The following is a 17816-nucleotide window of genomic DNA, read 5'->3' as shown; positions in this document are numbered from 1 at the left end:
GTTATATAGATTGAACTTATTTGTGTTTCAATCTGTGTTTTGCATTCACAAAGCAAACAAAAAAAACAAAGCAAACTAATGCGTGTTTCAATCTTTGTTTTACATAGATTGAACTTGTTTCTTATCTTAATGCGTGTTGGAATCGAAGAATTCTTTACATAGGTTGAACTTGTGTGTGTATATATGTATGTCTAATCTAATGCGTGTTGGAGATGAAGAATTGGGGATGCGGTGCACATTCCAAGGAGTGTATTTCTAATTCACCCTATTATTAAGCAATATTGATTGGTTCTTAGTTGGAAGAATATTAGACATGTATATGTGAATTTTTGTAATCACATAAGTCGTGATCCTTGTGTTTACTATAACCTCTTAATAGATCAATGTCTTTTGTGCATTTTACAAGTTGAGAGCTTTATTTTTGCTCCTACGGATGGACAAAACACCCGTGGTCTAACAATGGACCAAGCACCCTCCAATATGGTTTGGCATCTATCCCATTTTCACACCAAACTATGAGGTAACTATCGTCTATCATTTTGTCTATCTCACAGAAAACTGAGTCACCAATATTTCTACCTTCTAAAACTGCAGAGAAATGCAATCTTTCTAATATAACATCAAAATCTATTTTGTAAAGCACAGTAAGCAAGCATTCCATAACAAAAGTCAGAGTCCTTGTGTTTAACAAAATGATAAATAATAGATGAACAACTCAAATCATATATTAGCCTTCTAAGAAACCTTCTGATTGATTAGAACTTCAGTTTATGCTTTTGTCCCTAGACCTTTTCAATTGGATTTCTAAGACAATGGTGTTGATCATCATCTTTGGTTTGCGAGAAAAGAGTATTAGGGAAGGCCACTGAAGCCCTTCCTTTGCCAGCATTCTCAAACTGGGCATGTCAAATGCAAAGCCATAGCGTGGTGTTGAAGTCGATTGTGGTTGATATCTTCATGGAGTTTTAATTCATATAATGAACTATGTTGAACTATTTTGATCCTATTTTGAGTTTTAACTCATATAATAAACTATGTTGAAGTGAGTTTGGATACTTTGTGTTTTAATTTTTGTAAAATTTTATTTTCTATATACTCTTTGTGGTTTGGGAGTAGAGTGCCTTTGATGTGTGGATTTTAAATTTTTATTTTATTTTATTTTATTGGATGACAAATTTGATTTTTGTGCATTTTAAGCTATGAAATTAAATGGTTACAAAACATTTTCTAAATTGACTTTTAGCAACGAAAATGTTGGTAGAGAAAGTTATTTGTCTTTTAGCGACCAAACATAGTTGTCGTTAAAAATGTCATTATTTTGTTTTTTGCGACCAAATTGGGACATTTTGTGACGAAGTATTAGTGACCATATGCTTTAGTCTTGTATAATCAAACATTTTGTGACTACAAAATTGGTCGCTAATTGTCATTTTCAGCGACATTTTTAAAAATTCGTCACTAAAGACTTTTCTAGACGCACTTTTAGTGACTTTTTTAGTGACAAAATTAATTTTGTCACAAAAATCATTTAGAGACCAAAATAATGGTTTTAGGGACCAAAATAATTAGTCGCCAAAAGTCTTATATGTTGTAATGGATACAAAAACTTACAACTCATAATCAAACACACAACTCAAAATTCTATTAAAGCTCATAAAAAAATTTTAAAAATTGGAAAATATTTTTTTTTGAATATATTAAAATTAACGTGTCAATTGTGCAAAAAAAAAAAAATTACATTGTTCCGGTCAACCGGCCGGACAACCAGTTAGCCCAAATTTTTCCGCCTTCTACTGGGTTTTCAAAAGTGAGTGTGAAATTAAATTTTGAAATGCATAAACAAACATCACGTGAGAAATAAGCTCTGTTGTACCAAACACAATAATTTTTCTCTCTTTCTCTCTCTCTCTCTCTTTTTTTTTTTTCCTCTCTCTCTCCTAACGTATTTAATCGTTCTTTTTTTGTTTTCTAAAATTTCCAAACTGTAAGTTGAAAGCATCTCAAATCCTAACACATTTAAATTTGATATTTGATGAAAAATTTGGTAAATATGTGATCTAATCTATTCATCAAACTTATATAAAACAAGACTTTATCAAAAAAATCATCAAATCAATAATGAACACAATTTTTCATCAAATTTCAAACAATTATTTTTTACTTAAGTTTGATGTAATTATTAACGCTATATTTGGTTGGGGAATTTAGAAAGGGATTTAGAAAGGAAAATATAGGTGAAATATGAATAAAATATACGTATATTTCACCTAATTTTACACATTTTTTTCAAATAATTTCCAAATTCTCCAACCAAACACAATGTAAAAGATAAAAGATTGAAAATATAAATAAATAAAAAAATTATCAGAATTGGTTGAAGGAGATTTTTGGAATGTAATAGGCACTAAATGAACTATATCACATTAAACTTTTAATCTAAATTATTAAATAAATTTGATGAAAAATAAAGGAATGGTGGGAAATATTTTAGAGTAGATTTTCAATAAGCGGGTTGATTTGGGAATTAATTTTTGTAGTAATTTTTTTTTATTTTTTATAAAAAAAAAAGTTGTAAAAATAATAAATTAACTTTTTATAATAATTTTTAAATTTTTTTACTAAAACATCAACTTCAAAAATAAATAAATAAACAACTCACTTTTCAAGTGGGCAGGAGTTTACGAATAAAGGATTTTTGTTTGCACACCCTTAACTACACATGACCCGCTTCCTCAACCTCGGCATGCGACTGTCACTGTCGTTCTTTAATTTTTTTATGTTTTATATGTAATCACTCTTTCTATTTGTATTTTATTTTTTACATTTAAAAAAAAATTAAAAAATTATTAAAATAACATATTTCTAAACAAAAGGCTTATTTTATTGTTTGATTGACTTTTTTAGCTTGTTTTTTATTTTTTTGACTATTTTAGTTCAGGACTAAAAGTTTGTTAGCTTGGTTTTTTTAATTTTTGTAAAAAAAAAAATTAAAATGATTATGATTTGAATATGACATTTTATCTTATTGACTTATATAGATTATTTTGTCTTTCGTGCTTTTTTAGTCAAAAAGTCCTAGCCAAACAAAGTCATTCGACAATTAAAAAAAAAAAATTTTATTATCTTATTTTGAATCATATCATCTCTTTATTTTTTTTATACATTTTTTTAAAAAAATTAAAAAATTATTTTTTTTCTTACTACTTAAAATAAACCCAAGTCTCTATAGTCCGTAATCCGAACCAACCTTTTAAAAACAAGTCTTATTTATTCATGAGGAAAGTCTAACCTAAAATTTTACGATAAATTAAAAATACATTTCTTATATGAATCATTTCCTGTAATTCTGAAAATTACATTCCATCTCCTGAGATTTTTAATTTCATAATAAATCACCTCTTTTATTAATAAATCATGAAATCAATTAACAATTTTTAATGATATTTCAATTAATAAAGTAATTTTATTATTGTATAAGAGAATAATTATAAATTTTATTTTTTTAATTAATTCTATTAAATAAATTTTTTTGAAAGAAGAATATTTATAATTTTCTAAATTAAAAAAAATAATTTAAACTTTAACCAAACCTTAAAGATGTATTTATAATTTATCCTAAAATTTTAAAAAGGAATAAACCCCAAAACTCAGACCAGATCCACTACAACCCAAAACTCAGACCCGATTCACTACGCTAAACCATTGGGTTTCTTTCTGTTGTTTTCTTCGTTTAGTAAAGTGTTTTTGTTTTTGTTTTTGTTTTTGTTTTTTCTTCCACTCTTTTCTTAGACCAGTTATTTTAAACAAGTTCTTGACCAGCTGTCGCTTCAACTCCACCTGCCAAGCGGGCCATTCCTGCTTCCTCCACTCCCCCTGTGTCTTCTGTCGCTCTCTCTCTCATCAAATTTTTAAATTCCCAACCTCCGAACCAGTCATCCCCTAAAGCCCCACTGTAAAGCTCTATGCGACTGCCTTTGGGGATCTAACCACATGAATCTGATTCCTCCCCTGTTCTGAGAAGGAGATTGATTACTCATCAATCAATCGAGGTAAGAATTTCTCAAACTCCGATCAAATTCACTAATTTATTTAGATCGGTTGTTCTCATTTACGCCTCTTTTTCTCTCCGCATTTTTATCTGCTTTTCTTGCTCCAGAAAGCAAGCTTTTGCGTTGATGGACCTTCTTAAAGCAATTAAAAGCACTTCCAAAACGATAAACAAAGCACAATTATTATTATTGTTAGTAGGTACGGCATATTTTTTTGCAAATAGTTGGGATTTTTTATTTTGCATGGATTTTCGAGACTCTAAATTTGTTTTGTTTTGTTTTTCGTTTTTTTTCCTCCTTTGAATTGAATCATGGAACTTTCATAACGATAAACAAACACAATTACTATTATTGTTTGTAGACACATATATCATTTTGCAAGCAGTTCAGATTTATTTTATATATATATATATATATGTATATATTTCCAGTTTTGCATCATTCACTAGATTCTAAATTTAAAAAATTTCTTCTTTGAATTGAATCGTGATCCATCTAGACAGCATCAGTCAATCAAATATAATGTTGGATGGAAAGTTTCTTCTTCTTCTTTTGGATTGTGAAATTTGGAAAATTTTGGATTTTAATGTATAATCTAGCTGTGTGGCCGTGGGCTTTTTTTATTTTTTCTGAAAATTTGTACCCAACTATTTGGTGCAGCTTATGAGGCAGAAACCGTTGTTTATTATTGAGAAGTAGGGGAATGGGTACTTTTACTTTATGCTTTTTTATTATCAATTTTCAGCTTGCAAGATTCATTTCTTATTCTTTTCCTACACTACACATTATATACATTTTAGCCGTGGTTGCTGAACTTTGCATGCTTTACTCAATGGATAAAAGAATTGGTGAATGAAATGTCTTCTTTGTAGTTAAATGAGAATTTTTTAATCTGAAATTCGTTCATTTGACTCTTTTGGTGTTGTTATTTACTTGTATAAATGGGGAGGAAAAAAAAAGAAGAAAAAAAGGAGACACAGTTGCTACTGGAAAATTTTGATCAGAGGTGAATAGTGTCATGTTGTGTTTGGCAGTATGAAATCCTTGCCTTGTATTTGGAATCGAAGGCTGTCTTAGTTTGATTTTGTTGTGCCCACAAAGCATAAATAGAAATCCAAATCACATATGATGTATCTTATATTAACCTGCGGCTGCTGCATATATGTTTTGGGAAAAATTACAAAGTAACTTGATATCTTATATTAGCTCCCTAGCTATTGTCACATGCAGCCTAGATTATGTGTAAAAATTATGTTTACAATGCTCAACTTAGTAAAATATTGATCATGGTAACTTAAAACGGTACTACAAAAAAGATAATGTTATCTTTCAAAAGATTTTAATGAGGCAAAAACCAACTAAAAATGTTAAGTAAAGTAGGGCAAATTTTACTTTACCACCTACGGTTTACTTGATATGCAGCTTGCCCCCTTGTCATTTCGATATAAGCAAATATGCCCCATGTTTGCCCGTGTTTTTTGGACCAAAGTGCACTGTCTAACATTTCATCCAAGTTAACAAGAAGTATGAAATACATGCCTACACATAAAGGGGTTATGTGCTCAAATGTCATGGGTAAACTGCATGTGGACTAAAGTACAAGGGGGTAAAGTGCATTTTTAGCCCCAAACAAATAACGAAAATGCTCGTGGTTTACACAATGAAGTTACTTATATACAAGAGTATTTTTAACTTTTTCTTAAGTCATTAATGGAACAAGCAGTGCACTTTGGTCCACAAATCTCAGAGGGTTATGTGCTTATTTCCAAACACACACAGAGTAAACCACACGTAGGTAAAGTAAATTTGCCCAATAAAGTAATGATTGTAAGGATGTTAGCCACATTATCTGTAATAATTGAGTCTCCTCAACAAATTGAATATATATCCTTAAGGTAGTTATTCAAATCACATCAACAATCTTTTTTCCATAGTTACATATCCTCAATAATATGGGCCATTTACACTTTACTCCCCTCAACTATGGGCAGTTGTCACTTTACACCCCTCAACTAAAAATGGGTACATTTTACTCCATCCCATTGATCTTATAATTGTTTCAATTTCAACCTTTTGCTAATATTCTATTATGAATGAGGATGAAAAAGTGACATGTGAGCTATATACACAGAAAAATGGCATGGGAGTTGCACATACCAAAATGTCCATTCGATTGATGATTTACTTACATAATCACTTAGTTTCTTAATACTACACATTACTGAAAAGAAGGATACACAATTAAGTTTTCTTAGGATACCCTCTTGCTAGAGTCTTAAGTTGTATATGAAGGGTACACATTTAGTTTCTTAAAGATATACAATTAATGGGAAACAGATACTTGATAATTTCTTAAGGATGAGCAGTTGGTTAGAATACTTATCAAAAAGAGAACCGGTCGTTTAGAACATAATGATCACTAACATGGATTTGATGTAGTTAATGTGAATGTGATTAACTTATTACTAAATTTTAGCTCATTTAACAGTTTCAAACATTTTATCTTCTTCTTTTCTTTTTCTTTTTCTTTTTCTTTTTCTTTTTCTTTTTCTTTTGTTGCGATTATCCTTTTCAGGTCTTGACTAACATTGTATTGAACTAGATAGATGTGCCTGATTGTGATTTTTAACTTTTGCTTTGTCGTTTCGTTTCGGAAGTCCTCCCTCCCCTCTTCCTTCCTCCCCCACTCTCTACTGTCTGTTTTCTATAAACTTGGCTCCCACCTAAAGCTTCTTCCCCCTTCTTAGTTGAGACTCGTCTTGCCCCTCTGCCTGGTCGCCAGTATCTTTTTTGCATGGGTGTTACTTTTGCGCGTTCCCATGCCTATCAAGTGGAAGCCTTAAAAGTTTTTTCTTTTCTTTTCTTTTCATTTTTACAGTTGTGAGTCTTATGAAAATTAATGAATACTTATATTTCTTGTCTATAATGTCTATTATATAGAGCTTTTCGCCAAAATAATATGAAAAAAAATACCATGCCAACAATCATTTGCTCAAACAATTGCTTATTTTATGTATGCTTCTCACAGGTTGATGTTCACCGGAGCTTCATTGATTGAGGTTAGAGCAGCCGGACTGTTGCCTTCCCAACATTTGGCCTACGCACTGTGCAATACTTAAATGAATTCTACGGCTTTGTTAGAAACCCATTGGTCCAACAGTTAAACTAATTAGAGAGGGGTGGGCCTTTTCTTTTTTGTCCCCCGCCCCCCTCTTAAAGTGTATCATAGTTTATTCATTGAATTAGAATTTCATTTATCACTTGTCCTCAATGGGAGACACCTTTGACAATCATGGTTTAAGAAAAAACTCCAATGTGACGAGTGTCATCACCAATAAAAAGGTGTCTAATGGCTGTATGGTTTTCTCTAGCCCTAAGTCTTTCTCACAGAAATCACCAAGACCAATAATTTCAAAAAATCATAAAATAATTGGAAGTGGTCCTGCTGGTGAGGCAGCATTGTTTTTACTCAAGGTTGCTTTATTAGAGATAGTACGGAGGTTCTCAAGGAGAAGATTTCCATTTGTATGGTGTGGTATGCGAGCTTTGCAAGTTCTTTGCTATCCACCATTCAAATGGATCCAAAGATGGGTTCCTTTCAAGGGATTGGTGAATAGTATGCAGGTTAGTTCTTACATGTTTTAAATTATTTTATGTTGGGTTTACATTTGGCAATAGCTGTACACACATTAGTATTATCTGATATCTTCATGCAAGCTTCTCGAGGTGCATTATGTATAATAAGTAGCTAATGTGAATAGTGATATGACTAATTAGAAGCATGCTGTTAGTTTATGGCTCGAGGTGAGCCTTCTTTAGATTCTCACTCAGTCACTCTCATAGGCTTATGGTTCAATTTGCGGTGTGATGCTATCAAATGACACAGGTATTGTTTAGTTGATAATATAGCAATATTTATTTCCTTCAATATTTTCCACATAAAGTGACGTTAAATTTAATGTAGATGCAAGGCCTTAAAACCCAAAAAAATTCTAGAGGTTTTCCAATAGAGTTTTGAAAAAGGTTCTTTAACATTGAGGGTTTCCAATATGGGTTCTAATAGGTTTTGAGGCAACTTGAAAAAATGAGGACACTTGAGAACTCTATTAATTTGTAGGGATCTTGTAAAATGTGTCATATTGATGGGGAATTGGAGGGGGAAGGGATCTGTGCCCCTCCCGGTCCTTCCTGGTGTTTACTATGGTTGATCCAACTCGTAATAGAGATCTAGAATGGAATCAGTGGGTACATGGGATTTATCAATTGATTCTTTCTAATAAAAATATTTTGGTATTTACTTTGGACACGATATTTGAAGGGATGAAATAGGAAATGGTACTTTGGATATTTAGGGTATAATGGAATATAATTAATCATATAAATATGAATATAATTAATCACAAAAATATTTGTTGAATTTGAAGATGAAAAAGTTTGAAAGAAAAATTTAATTTTAATTCTCAAGCCAAAGATGTATGAATGGGTTTCCTACTGACGAAATGCAATTTCTTTTTTATTGATAGTGTTGTATCAATTTTATATTTTTTTGGTGTCTTTTTTAATGATTTGGTTATTGCTGTATTGGTGCTTGTGAGTTTCATGACTTTCATTATCATATTATACTTTGTCCAGAATAATTGTGATGTATGCTCTGCTTGTTGATTAATCTAAAAAATACCTTTCAACTTGGCTCTTGATTGTGACATATTTATGTTGACAGACATTATCGAGGCCATTATTAGTCCTTTCTATTGCAACTGCATTCTCTGATCGATCAGGCAGGAATGTCACCTCAATTCCTATTGATGATTCTCAAGGCCTAAATGATTCTGAGGCATCTTCAGAATCACATTCTGAGTTATCTCCTGTGCAGTCCACTCTTGATACAAGGTACAAATGGGAAATGTCAGAATGTTATTTCACACCTTATAACTTCATGGGAAAATGGGTGATGGGCAATATATTGAGTTCAGAATTCATTGAAATGCAGCACTTAAACACATCTGCTTGCTTAATAAGAATGCATGAAGCAGAGTGGGTTGCATCTTATCTATTCTGGTGGCCTAGAAAGGGCAACTTCATATGATTTTGTAATTTTTGGTACACCAATACAATTGTAATGTAGCATTTTTATTAACTTTTGGTGGGCCAGACATGTGAGACGCTTGTGTTTCAGACAGTAGTATGTCTACATAATTTGTGTTGCTATTGTCTGACAATGTCTGTTTTACACCTTGTTTCATACAAACAATTTTTTCAATAAAGACTCTTCTTGGCAAATTGATGAGGATCAGATCAAACACCTCAAACTGTATGCCAGAAGAATAAAAAGGGGGAAAATTACTTTGACCAGGGGTGTTTTGATAATTTTCCAGATCAGGGGCAATTTGGTTTTTGTTTAGGAGATCAAGTCCTTTTTTCTTATTTGGCTTATGTTTGAGTCCTAATTAGTTTGGAAATCCTTTTCCTGCTAGGAGTTTTAAGGCAATCTGAAGTTCAATAAGAGATCAAGTCCTTATTTGGCTTATGTTTGAGCCCTAAATTAGACCTTTTCCCATTGGCTACATTACTTTTGGGTTCTCTTCTAATAGGAGAATGTTCCCTACACCTGACTCACATTACGAAACCAACTTTTTTCAAATGAGGATCTATGCTGAGTTATATCTTAGCTCAGTTTTCTTTTAGGGTTTCTTCCCTTACCATCAACTGTATGTTGGATGGCATCTCTGACTCTGCTGAATGATGTAGAAATGACTTTTGAGATTTATGACATGTTTATTATGAGTTCACAATTACATGTTTTGTTTATCTTTGGACCTTACATCAAACCGGAAGTCATTCCAATTCTTGTTAGGCATTTTAATTCAAAGTTTTATCATTTGTGTCCTGACTTTTGGGTGTCTAACTACTTTCCCTAGCCAATAAATTATATTTCTTTCCTGTGTTTTTCAGGATTCTTGATGAAGCTCCTCAAAGTCAATCATCTACAGATTGGTTGCTTCAGCTTTATGCAGAGCTGGAAAATCAGGGCATTGTTTTACCAGAAAGGTGATTCAACACAATCACAGTACTCAGTAAAAATATTCTCCTATGAAAATTATTCTGTGGACATCAGTAATCAAAGAAAAACTAGTAAATAAATTATTTTCCAATAAATGAATGAAAAAATTCATGAAAAAAGATCCTTGCCTTGTTGGAATGGGGAGAAACCAAAAATTTCTTGTACAGGCACAGAAGAACTCAAAACTTAGTTTAGAGATAAACACGTGAAAGAGAATAGAAATAATTTTTATATGGTCCCTCCAAAAATAATTATGAATAATAAAATATACATGTTTCTAGCTAGCTTAGGCATAAAAGTTAACTGTGTAACCATCTTGCATGACTCTGATCATATTAGGTATCTAGTTGAAACTCATCTTATTTTGGGCAAAATCCATTCTACCCCGATATGGTATGACTCACTCCTCTGACATTTAAAAAAAAAACAAACAAGCAACCCTCTTGTGATTTTGGTCCATTTTGCATTGTACCTCCATATAAGGTTACTAATTCTATTCAAATTGACAAAATTTGTGTCGCAGGTGCCTAAGTTGAAAGTCGACATGAAAAAAACTTAAGTCAGTCAAAATGCAATGTAAAACGGACAAATATGCCCTTATCTGCATCTTCTTTCCCCAAATCCTAACCCTTACTGTCTTCTCCAAAAATCTAACCTTAAAACTAACAAACCCTAGAGAACAAACTCAACCACCCCATCTCTTCTCTCCTCCACCCTTGCTACCCATTCTCCCTCTCCTGCCACGCTTGAGCACGGTGTGTAGTTTGAACCAAACAAGAAGATAAGAGGACTAATTATCTCTCCAAATAATAGTTTTTATCTGTATCAGTATTTTTAATTGGAGAGAGGGAGTGATAGAGCTTTAGAGAGAGAAGGCATGATGGCTTCAATATTCTCTGCTACAAACTCAATTTCACATTCACATTCAAATTGCATCTCAAACTTTGTTAGTCTCGACCAAAGGAATAGGGACTCTGGGGCTATCCACCATATTATGTAACTGTATATGTAATTGTAGAAATTAGGTTAAACATGTTAAAATGTAAGAAATTAGTTTGAAAAATCCTAGATATGTTTATATGTATGTATGTATGTATGTATAAAACAGAAGAGATAAAAAGAGAAATAGCAGAAGGAAAAAGAAGACAGATCAGAGGTGTATTAAGCTCATTTTGAATCTGTAGTGAATGATATTACCCTTGCACTTTAGTCCAAAACCATGTCAGGAATTTTTTGGCTATTTGTAAACGTTGAGGGGATAAAAATGCTCTGAAGCTATACCACAAGGGTGTAAAATGGATTTTGCCCTTGTATGTACCTTTGAACTTTCGATCAGTTAACAGGTTGATTTCCATGGTTAATCTTTAGCACAAAGTCCTATGACTTTGTGATTGGATTGTTTGGCACATTGCTTCCCTTTTCTTTGTAATTATGAATAGATTAAATTTAGTCCAAAAACCCCTGGTGTTTGAGTTATCCCTTCTAATTTTCCTTTATTTTTTTTTTGTGTTTTGTTTTCTGTCTTGGTCTCTGAGTTTTATGCTATGAAAAATGTATTGCTTAGTGCAATTCTGAATCTCAATCTTCTGTGGAACTGCTGTTTTGCTTTTCCTCAACGTCAAAAATTTTCACTCTGTGGTCTTTTTTAATTTAGCTGACACTGACAGATAGCGTCCTCCTCCATCTTATTCTTTTGTATTTTCATTTTCATTGCCCTGACTACTTCATATATGTATTTCTTCTCTTTCTTGTTTGCTTCCCTTGAACATACTTTTATCTTTTTTAGCCTTCATCACCATGGTATAGGCTCTTTTATGTGGAAACTGTCACTTGAACTTCTTCAGTTTTGCATCAGGATTGTTTTCTATGTTGAACATTTATTTGAAAATCTCTAAGGTGTTTGTTTGTTACCCGTTTCTGTGTAGTCATTTATCTGACTCCGCATGTAGGTTTCTTCTTGTACATTCTATTTTTTATCTTCTTCTTTCTTTTTCTTTCTTTTTCTGTAATTTTTAACCCCTGTTTTTGGGGCATTAATTTTTCTCCTCTCAAGTTCCTTTCCCTCCATTTGAAACTTTGACCTCCTTCCTTTCTTCTCATTCTCCTGTCTTGTGTTACATACATCTCTTTTCCAACATGAATCTTATTTTTGTTATAGAGCATCACTTTGAAATTCTCTGAGGTTTTCCTTGCCAGTCTTCGAATACGGTCAATCATCTCATTCCACACATTGGTTTCTTTCTACACTTTTTTTTTTATAATTCTATTTGTATTTATTTTTTACTTTTTGAAGTTTGACATCCACCCGTTACTTTTTCTCTGTTGTCTCGTCTCTTTTTCTTCCAAATGTAATACATACATATGTAATACTAATAGCACTCCGCTAACCTATGGTTCAAATGTTTTACTAGCACCAACTGTACCAGATGAGTAAAAAGATAAAATTCTAGATGTAATTAAATATATATTCCTTGGCAACAGAAACTTTTATTGAATTTTTTGCTTCTAGGTTGAACAGTGAAAAATTTAGCCTGTCCTATCTTCTAATAGAAGTAGAAGCCCTTGCCAGTCTTGAAACAATTGCTTGATACTTCATGATGGATAAAGGATTGAATGGAAGGTCAGGGTTAGCCAAAATTCAACTTGACTGAAAAAAGTAAATAGAAGTAGTAATGCCACTACAACCTTTAACATGACTTGCTCAAATTGTGTCAGTTCTCATATTCGGTGCTCATAAACTGCTTATATGCTCTTTTCTTTCCAGATTTTCATTAAGAATCAACCACTTATCCTTATTTCTCCCTCTACATCTAGCGACGTCCTACTAATTACACTTCCATTTTTATCTAATGATGAATTCAGTTGAGAATTTTTTCATATGAGGTCGTCAGTATGCTTCCTTTACGTGGAGACTATTTTGGGGGCAATTAGGCAAAGACCTTTAGCGACTGCAGCAGTGATTTGGGATTCCACTTTATACTTTCAATAATGCTTTACTTACGATCTTTTTGTGCCACATTTGATGAACCACCTCACGTGGCACAACCACAAAGATTGGATATTAATGCAACTCATGCAGGCCCATTACATCAGTGGTTGTGATTGTGCCGTATTAGATGGTATATCAAATGTGGTATAAAAAGCTTGTAAATGTAGCATTATCATTATATTTTCTGTATTTATGTTTGAGTTTCCTGGCTTCTCTTGTTGCAGCGGAGCATGACGTAATAGTGTTTATGCAGAATTAACGAGGATGAACTCCGGAGATTTTATATTACTTCAAATGGTGATTTTTCATGCTTGCTATCATCCGTTATAAAGACAATCCGTTGGAGAGAGACTTATAACATTCTTTCAGGACAAGAACTTGAGATGTGGTCAAATATGGTCTTTTGGCATGGAATTGATATAAAGTACAGGCCCTGCCTTATTGTACGCCTCGGACTAGCTGGCACCAGCTTGCCATCTCATGAAATACCTCGCTTTGTTCAAGCTGTTGGTATGCCCATTTTCCTGTTTCAGTAAATTTTTGGTTTTGCCTACAATGAGTTAAAAATCAGCACTTCCGAATTCCTGACACCTAAATATAAAGTGCGCAATTTTAGTTTGGGTAAACTACTAATAGGTCTTAAATAGTTGAATTTAATTCACATCAAGTCCTATTGACAATAAGTTCTAGTAAAATCGTCCCTAAAAATAATTTTTTATGACGATTTTTTGCATGTCACTAAAAATTAACAATTAGGCCTCGTTTGGCAAGTGGCTTTTTTAGCCAAAAAGCCAAAAAGTCACTAAAAAAATCAAAAAACCAACAACCCATACCAAAAAGTTAAAGATTCTCTTTTCTCTCTACTTTTTGCGCATCTTTTCGTAAAAAGTCAAAAAGTCCTCCCAAACATACTAGTTTTTTTTAGCTCATATTTTAACTAAATAGTCAAAAAGTTACTAAATTAGCTTGTTCTCAAACGAGGCTTAGTGACTTTTTTTTGTCATGATTTTTATAAATTGTCGCTAAAACTTACAGTTAGTGACATTTTTCTGTGTCAAATTTTCAAACTGTCGTTGAAAGTTAAAAATTAGCGACATTTTTTTGTGATAATTTTTTTAAACCATCACTAAAACTTATAATTTGTGACATTTTTTGTGACAATTTTCAAACTGTCGCTGAAAATTAACAATTGGTGACTTTTTAATAGTATTTAATGAAAAATGTCATTAATTATCATAAGACCTATTAAACAATAAGTTCACCTATTAGGACTTACACATAAACCTTTCTTTTAGTCCATCATTTAGAGATGGATTCACATGGGTTTTTCATTGTGTGAAGGTATATGGGTAGTAGCGGAACTAGAAAATTTATCCATGACTGGCAAAAATGGTTTGAAACAAAGATGGCTTAAAGATACACCTTTAGTCAAAACTAACCCCCACTCGTGACAATAAAAAATGACAACAATATAAAAACACACCTAACAAGAATACAATTCAAAGGCAGATAAAATGGCTTGAAATTCAAAATACAACCTGTGAACTTGACACTGGAGTTAAGAATATAATTTTTTTCCAGATTTACTTCAAACTAACAAAAACTTTGAAAGGTGCTTAATTTACTCCATTAGTAAGTATGAAATTCTATTTTTCTTCAATGCATTCAAAGATTCAAGGGGTATCTTTAAAATATTAGAAGGGACAAATTGAAAATTTCTATTGTAACTATAGATAAAAATTACAAATTTTATTGACTTGAAGGGGGCACATGCCCCTCCTGGCCCTCAAGTAGCTCTGCCACTGTATATGGAGACTTGTTTGAAATTCTAGGACATACCTCATTTCTCACATTGTTTATCTCAAATGGCCTCTTTGTGAGGAATTATGTTCCTGTTATCAACTGATAGTGAGAGGAAAGAAAGTAAAGAATAGAGAAGGGGTTGCTGGTGGGCGGGATTGATTGGGTTGTAATTGCTTGCTAATGAAGTAGTAAAGTATTAGTAAGGATTTCATATGATTAAAAAACATTTGTGCTTTGTCTTTTGACCAGAAGGTCTTGTCATTTAAGCTTTTCAATGGATTATGCACAAATACATAATAGGAATATATTTGATTTGTTCGATATGATGGTAGCGCATGATAAGCATCTAGGTACTTAATTTTCCTTTTTTGTACTCCCTCAATTTTAATTTCCCCAAACAAAAATAATAATATGGTCATAGTTATTTATACGTTGATGAAACTTTTATCTGTAAGTGCCATTAGTTCTTTGCTTATTTTGTGGGTTACCATTAATTTCACATTTTTGTAATATTTGAATCATAATCAGCAATTAAATGACTTGGATCAAAAGATTGTGGAGGCATTAGGTGGAATTTGAGTGTTACCATTAATTTTATATTGCATGTTCTATTTCTATATATAAGTCGGGTCTTGGTGGTTTAGGAATTGATTATTTTAATTTATTTTTTGGCTTTTTACGAAAGATGTGCAAAAAAAGTATAGAGTGGTGTGATAATTTGTGGTGACTTTTTGGCTAAAATAGCCTATCCCTAAACGGGGTAGATGATAGGAATGCTTTTCATAATCAGCTTGTCTCGGCTCTTGAATGATCAGTGCTATTGTTAGAGGAAATTTTTTATGTTAGTTTTTCTTTTTTCTTTTTTTAGTTAGAATTGTGTTTACTGATTTTGCTTGACTAGCAATGATTTCAAATAATATTACTATTACGAAATCAAAGGATGAGTTGTGTTAAGTGTGAGTCAGTCTGAAAGTTATACTTTTCCGTTGATGTGAAACACTATCTGATCTTTAATTGTTGCAATGGCAGTATCTCAGGTAGAGCACGGAATTCTGCATTTAGTTGACCCTGAAAATTCTCGAATTACTGTTATAGTGGATTGCAAAGGGTTGTCACCTCTGAGAGTTCCCATGCAATTAATGAGATCATGTTCCGCTATCTTTCAAGATCATTATCCAAACCGTCTTGGCTTTTTGTTTGTTATTCGGCTTCCTCCAATTGTTCGTGTTATTGCACAAACTTTTATTAAAGTAAGCTCCTTACCCTTTCTAAGGATTGAATGATTACACACTTTCATCTTTCTCCATATTTTCTAGATATGATAGTTGCAAACACGATTAGCGTTGCAAATGAACGATCCATTCGCGAGCTCGACTTAGCTCAATAAGATGGGGTCCAAATTTTTAGGCTCGTTTGAAAAACGAACCTAGCTGGAGCTAATAAGCTCAGCTTGTTTATTATTTAGTTAAATAATAAGATAAACATATTATATATGTATTAATTAATATAAAATATATTATATATTTATCTTTAATATAGAATAATATTTAATGAGAAACCGAGCTTGATTTTCGAGCTTGAGCCCTACAAAGCTCAACTAGGTTTGGCTCATCTATATTCCTAGCTTGGATGTTCGTTCATGTTCAAATGTGGCTTGTGGCTCTTCCTCAGGTTTTGAAACCAGAAACCCAACAAAAGCTGAAAATCCAAGGGGAGAAGTACCAGAAGCTTCTCACGGAGAACTTAAAGACACTTCCGGCATATCTTGGTGGCAATTGCACATGTACAAGATGTTCAAACCTCAACATCTCCAAAACTTGGCTACCTCGAATCAACAAGGTGAAGATCAACGGGACACAGAGAAAAGTGGATATTGTCCGCACTAAGGACGCGTCATTGCCTCATCTGAGTTATCGAACTGATATCCGAATGAATGGCAACTGTGACCGGGTTTTCCAAACTATTGTGGTAGGAATCCTCATATTCTGGGTTCTGATTGCTTTTGTTGCCGGAATATATGATCCGGAAAGCAGTCAGACTTTACCATCCTGAGGTAAAAGGTGAACCAACCCTTTTTGTTTTCATTTCCCTTTGGTTTTTCCTATGATTGTGTGTGCATATGTCATACGATTTTAGTTTGATTGCAATTGGTCTGTAATAATTTGCTTGTTATGTGTGTGTGTGTGTGTTTTTTTTTTTTTACGGTTTTTGAGCATTTAGTTTTTTTTGTTTGACCTGGGATATTCCTAGTTTGTTTGTTGTTTTGTGTAATAAAAGTAATTTTACCAAAAATATATATAAATAATTAAATTGTATTAGTTGTTTGCTTTCTACTCATTTGAATGCCCTTTATTAAAAATTGAATGAGAATATGCTATTTTATTTAATTTTAATGTAAATTTGTTCTGGATTGAAGAGTTGTCTTACCTTGGCGGAGAAATATTCGTAGATTAAAATTTGTAATACTAGCATGTAGACTGACATAATGCGGGTGCAAGTAGATGGTAGGATTGTGTTTTGAGTTTTCAAATGACTTTGGGCAACCATATTTTATAGACATCCATGTTTTCTAGTTTACAAATAAGATGGTAGAAATGTGGAACTCTCTCAAACTATTTCTACTTTGACAGATTGATTCAAATTACATTTTGAGTAAATTACATTTTTCACTTTTATGGTTGGATTCAAAATTCACTTAAAAGTTTTTAATTTGAAAATTTTGGTTCTTATATTTTAAGTTGAGTTTTAATTTGGTTATTATGTTCAATTGACTTTCAATTTTTTTTATGTGTACACTTCAACAGACTTGACACACGTAACAAAATTGTAAATTTTAGCATCTAATACAAACAGGAGGATCAAATTAAAACGGAACTAAGCCATGGAAGATTACAAATTTTCAAATTGTTTTTTA

The 17816-nt window shown here is 32.4% G+C and overlaps 1 protein-coding gene across 5 annotated transcripts; it reads left to right on the top strand.

Moving 5' to 3' along the window:
• Positions 1 to 3729: 3729 nt before the first annotated feature.
• LOC114318946 (uncharacterized) lies at positions 3730 to 17220 on the top strand. Of its 5 annotated transcripts, XM_082917480.1 has the most exons (9): positions 3814 to 4049; positions 4710 to 4756; positions 7078 to 7673; positions 8770 to 8939; positions 10002 to 10097; positions 13353 to 13396; positions 13469 to 13609; positions 15932 to 16152; positions 16574 to 17220. In XM_082917480.1, exons 3-9 carry the CDS (start codon positions 7320 to 7322, stop codon positions 16952 to 16954), a joined length of 1407 nt encoding a protein of 468 aa, XP_082773606.1. In that variant the 5' UTR covers positions 3814 to 4049; positions 4710 to 4756; positions 7078 to 7319; the 3' UTR covers positions 16955 to 17220. The 5 variants fall into 5 exon arrangements, with proteins under 5 accessions (XP_028121730.2, XP_028121747.2, XP_082773606.1 ...); XM_028265946.2 differs by lacking the exon at positions 4710 to 4756 and having other exon boundaries at positions 3776 to 4049; XM_082917479.1 differs by lacking the exon at positions 4710 to 4756 and adding an exon at positions 4157 to 4248 and having other exon boundaries at positions 3851 to 4049; positions 13353 to 13609.
• Positions 17221 to 17816: the final 596 nt, after the last annotated feature.

Source organism: Camellia sinensis, chromosome 3 (assembly GCF_055761805.1).
Source record: "Camellia sinensis isolate YWXY chromosome 3, ASM5576180v1, whole genome shotgun sequence".
In the NCBI taxonomy this organism is placed as follows: domain Eukaryota; kingdom Viridiplantae; phylum Streptophyta; class Magnoliopsida; order Ericales; family Theaceae; genus Camellia; species Camellia sinensis.
The sequence above is the reverse complement of the archived record's forward strand: the minus strand, read 5'-3'. Positions and strand labels throughout refer to the sequence as shown.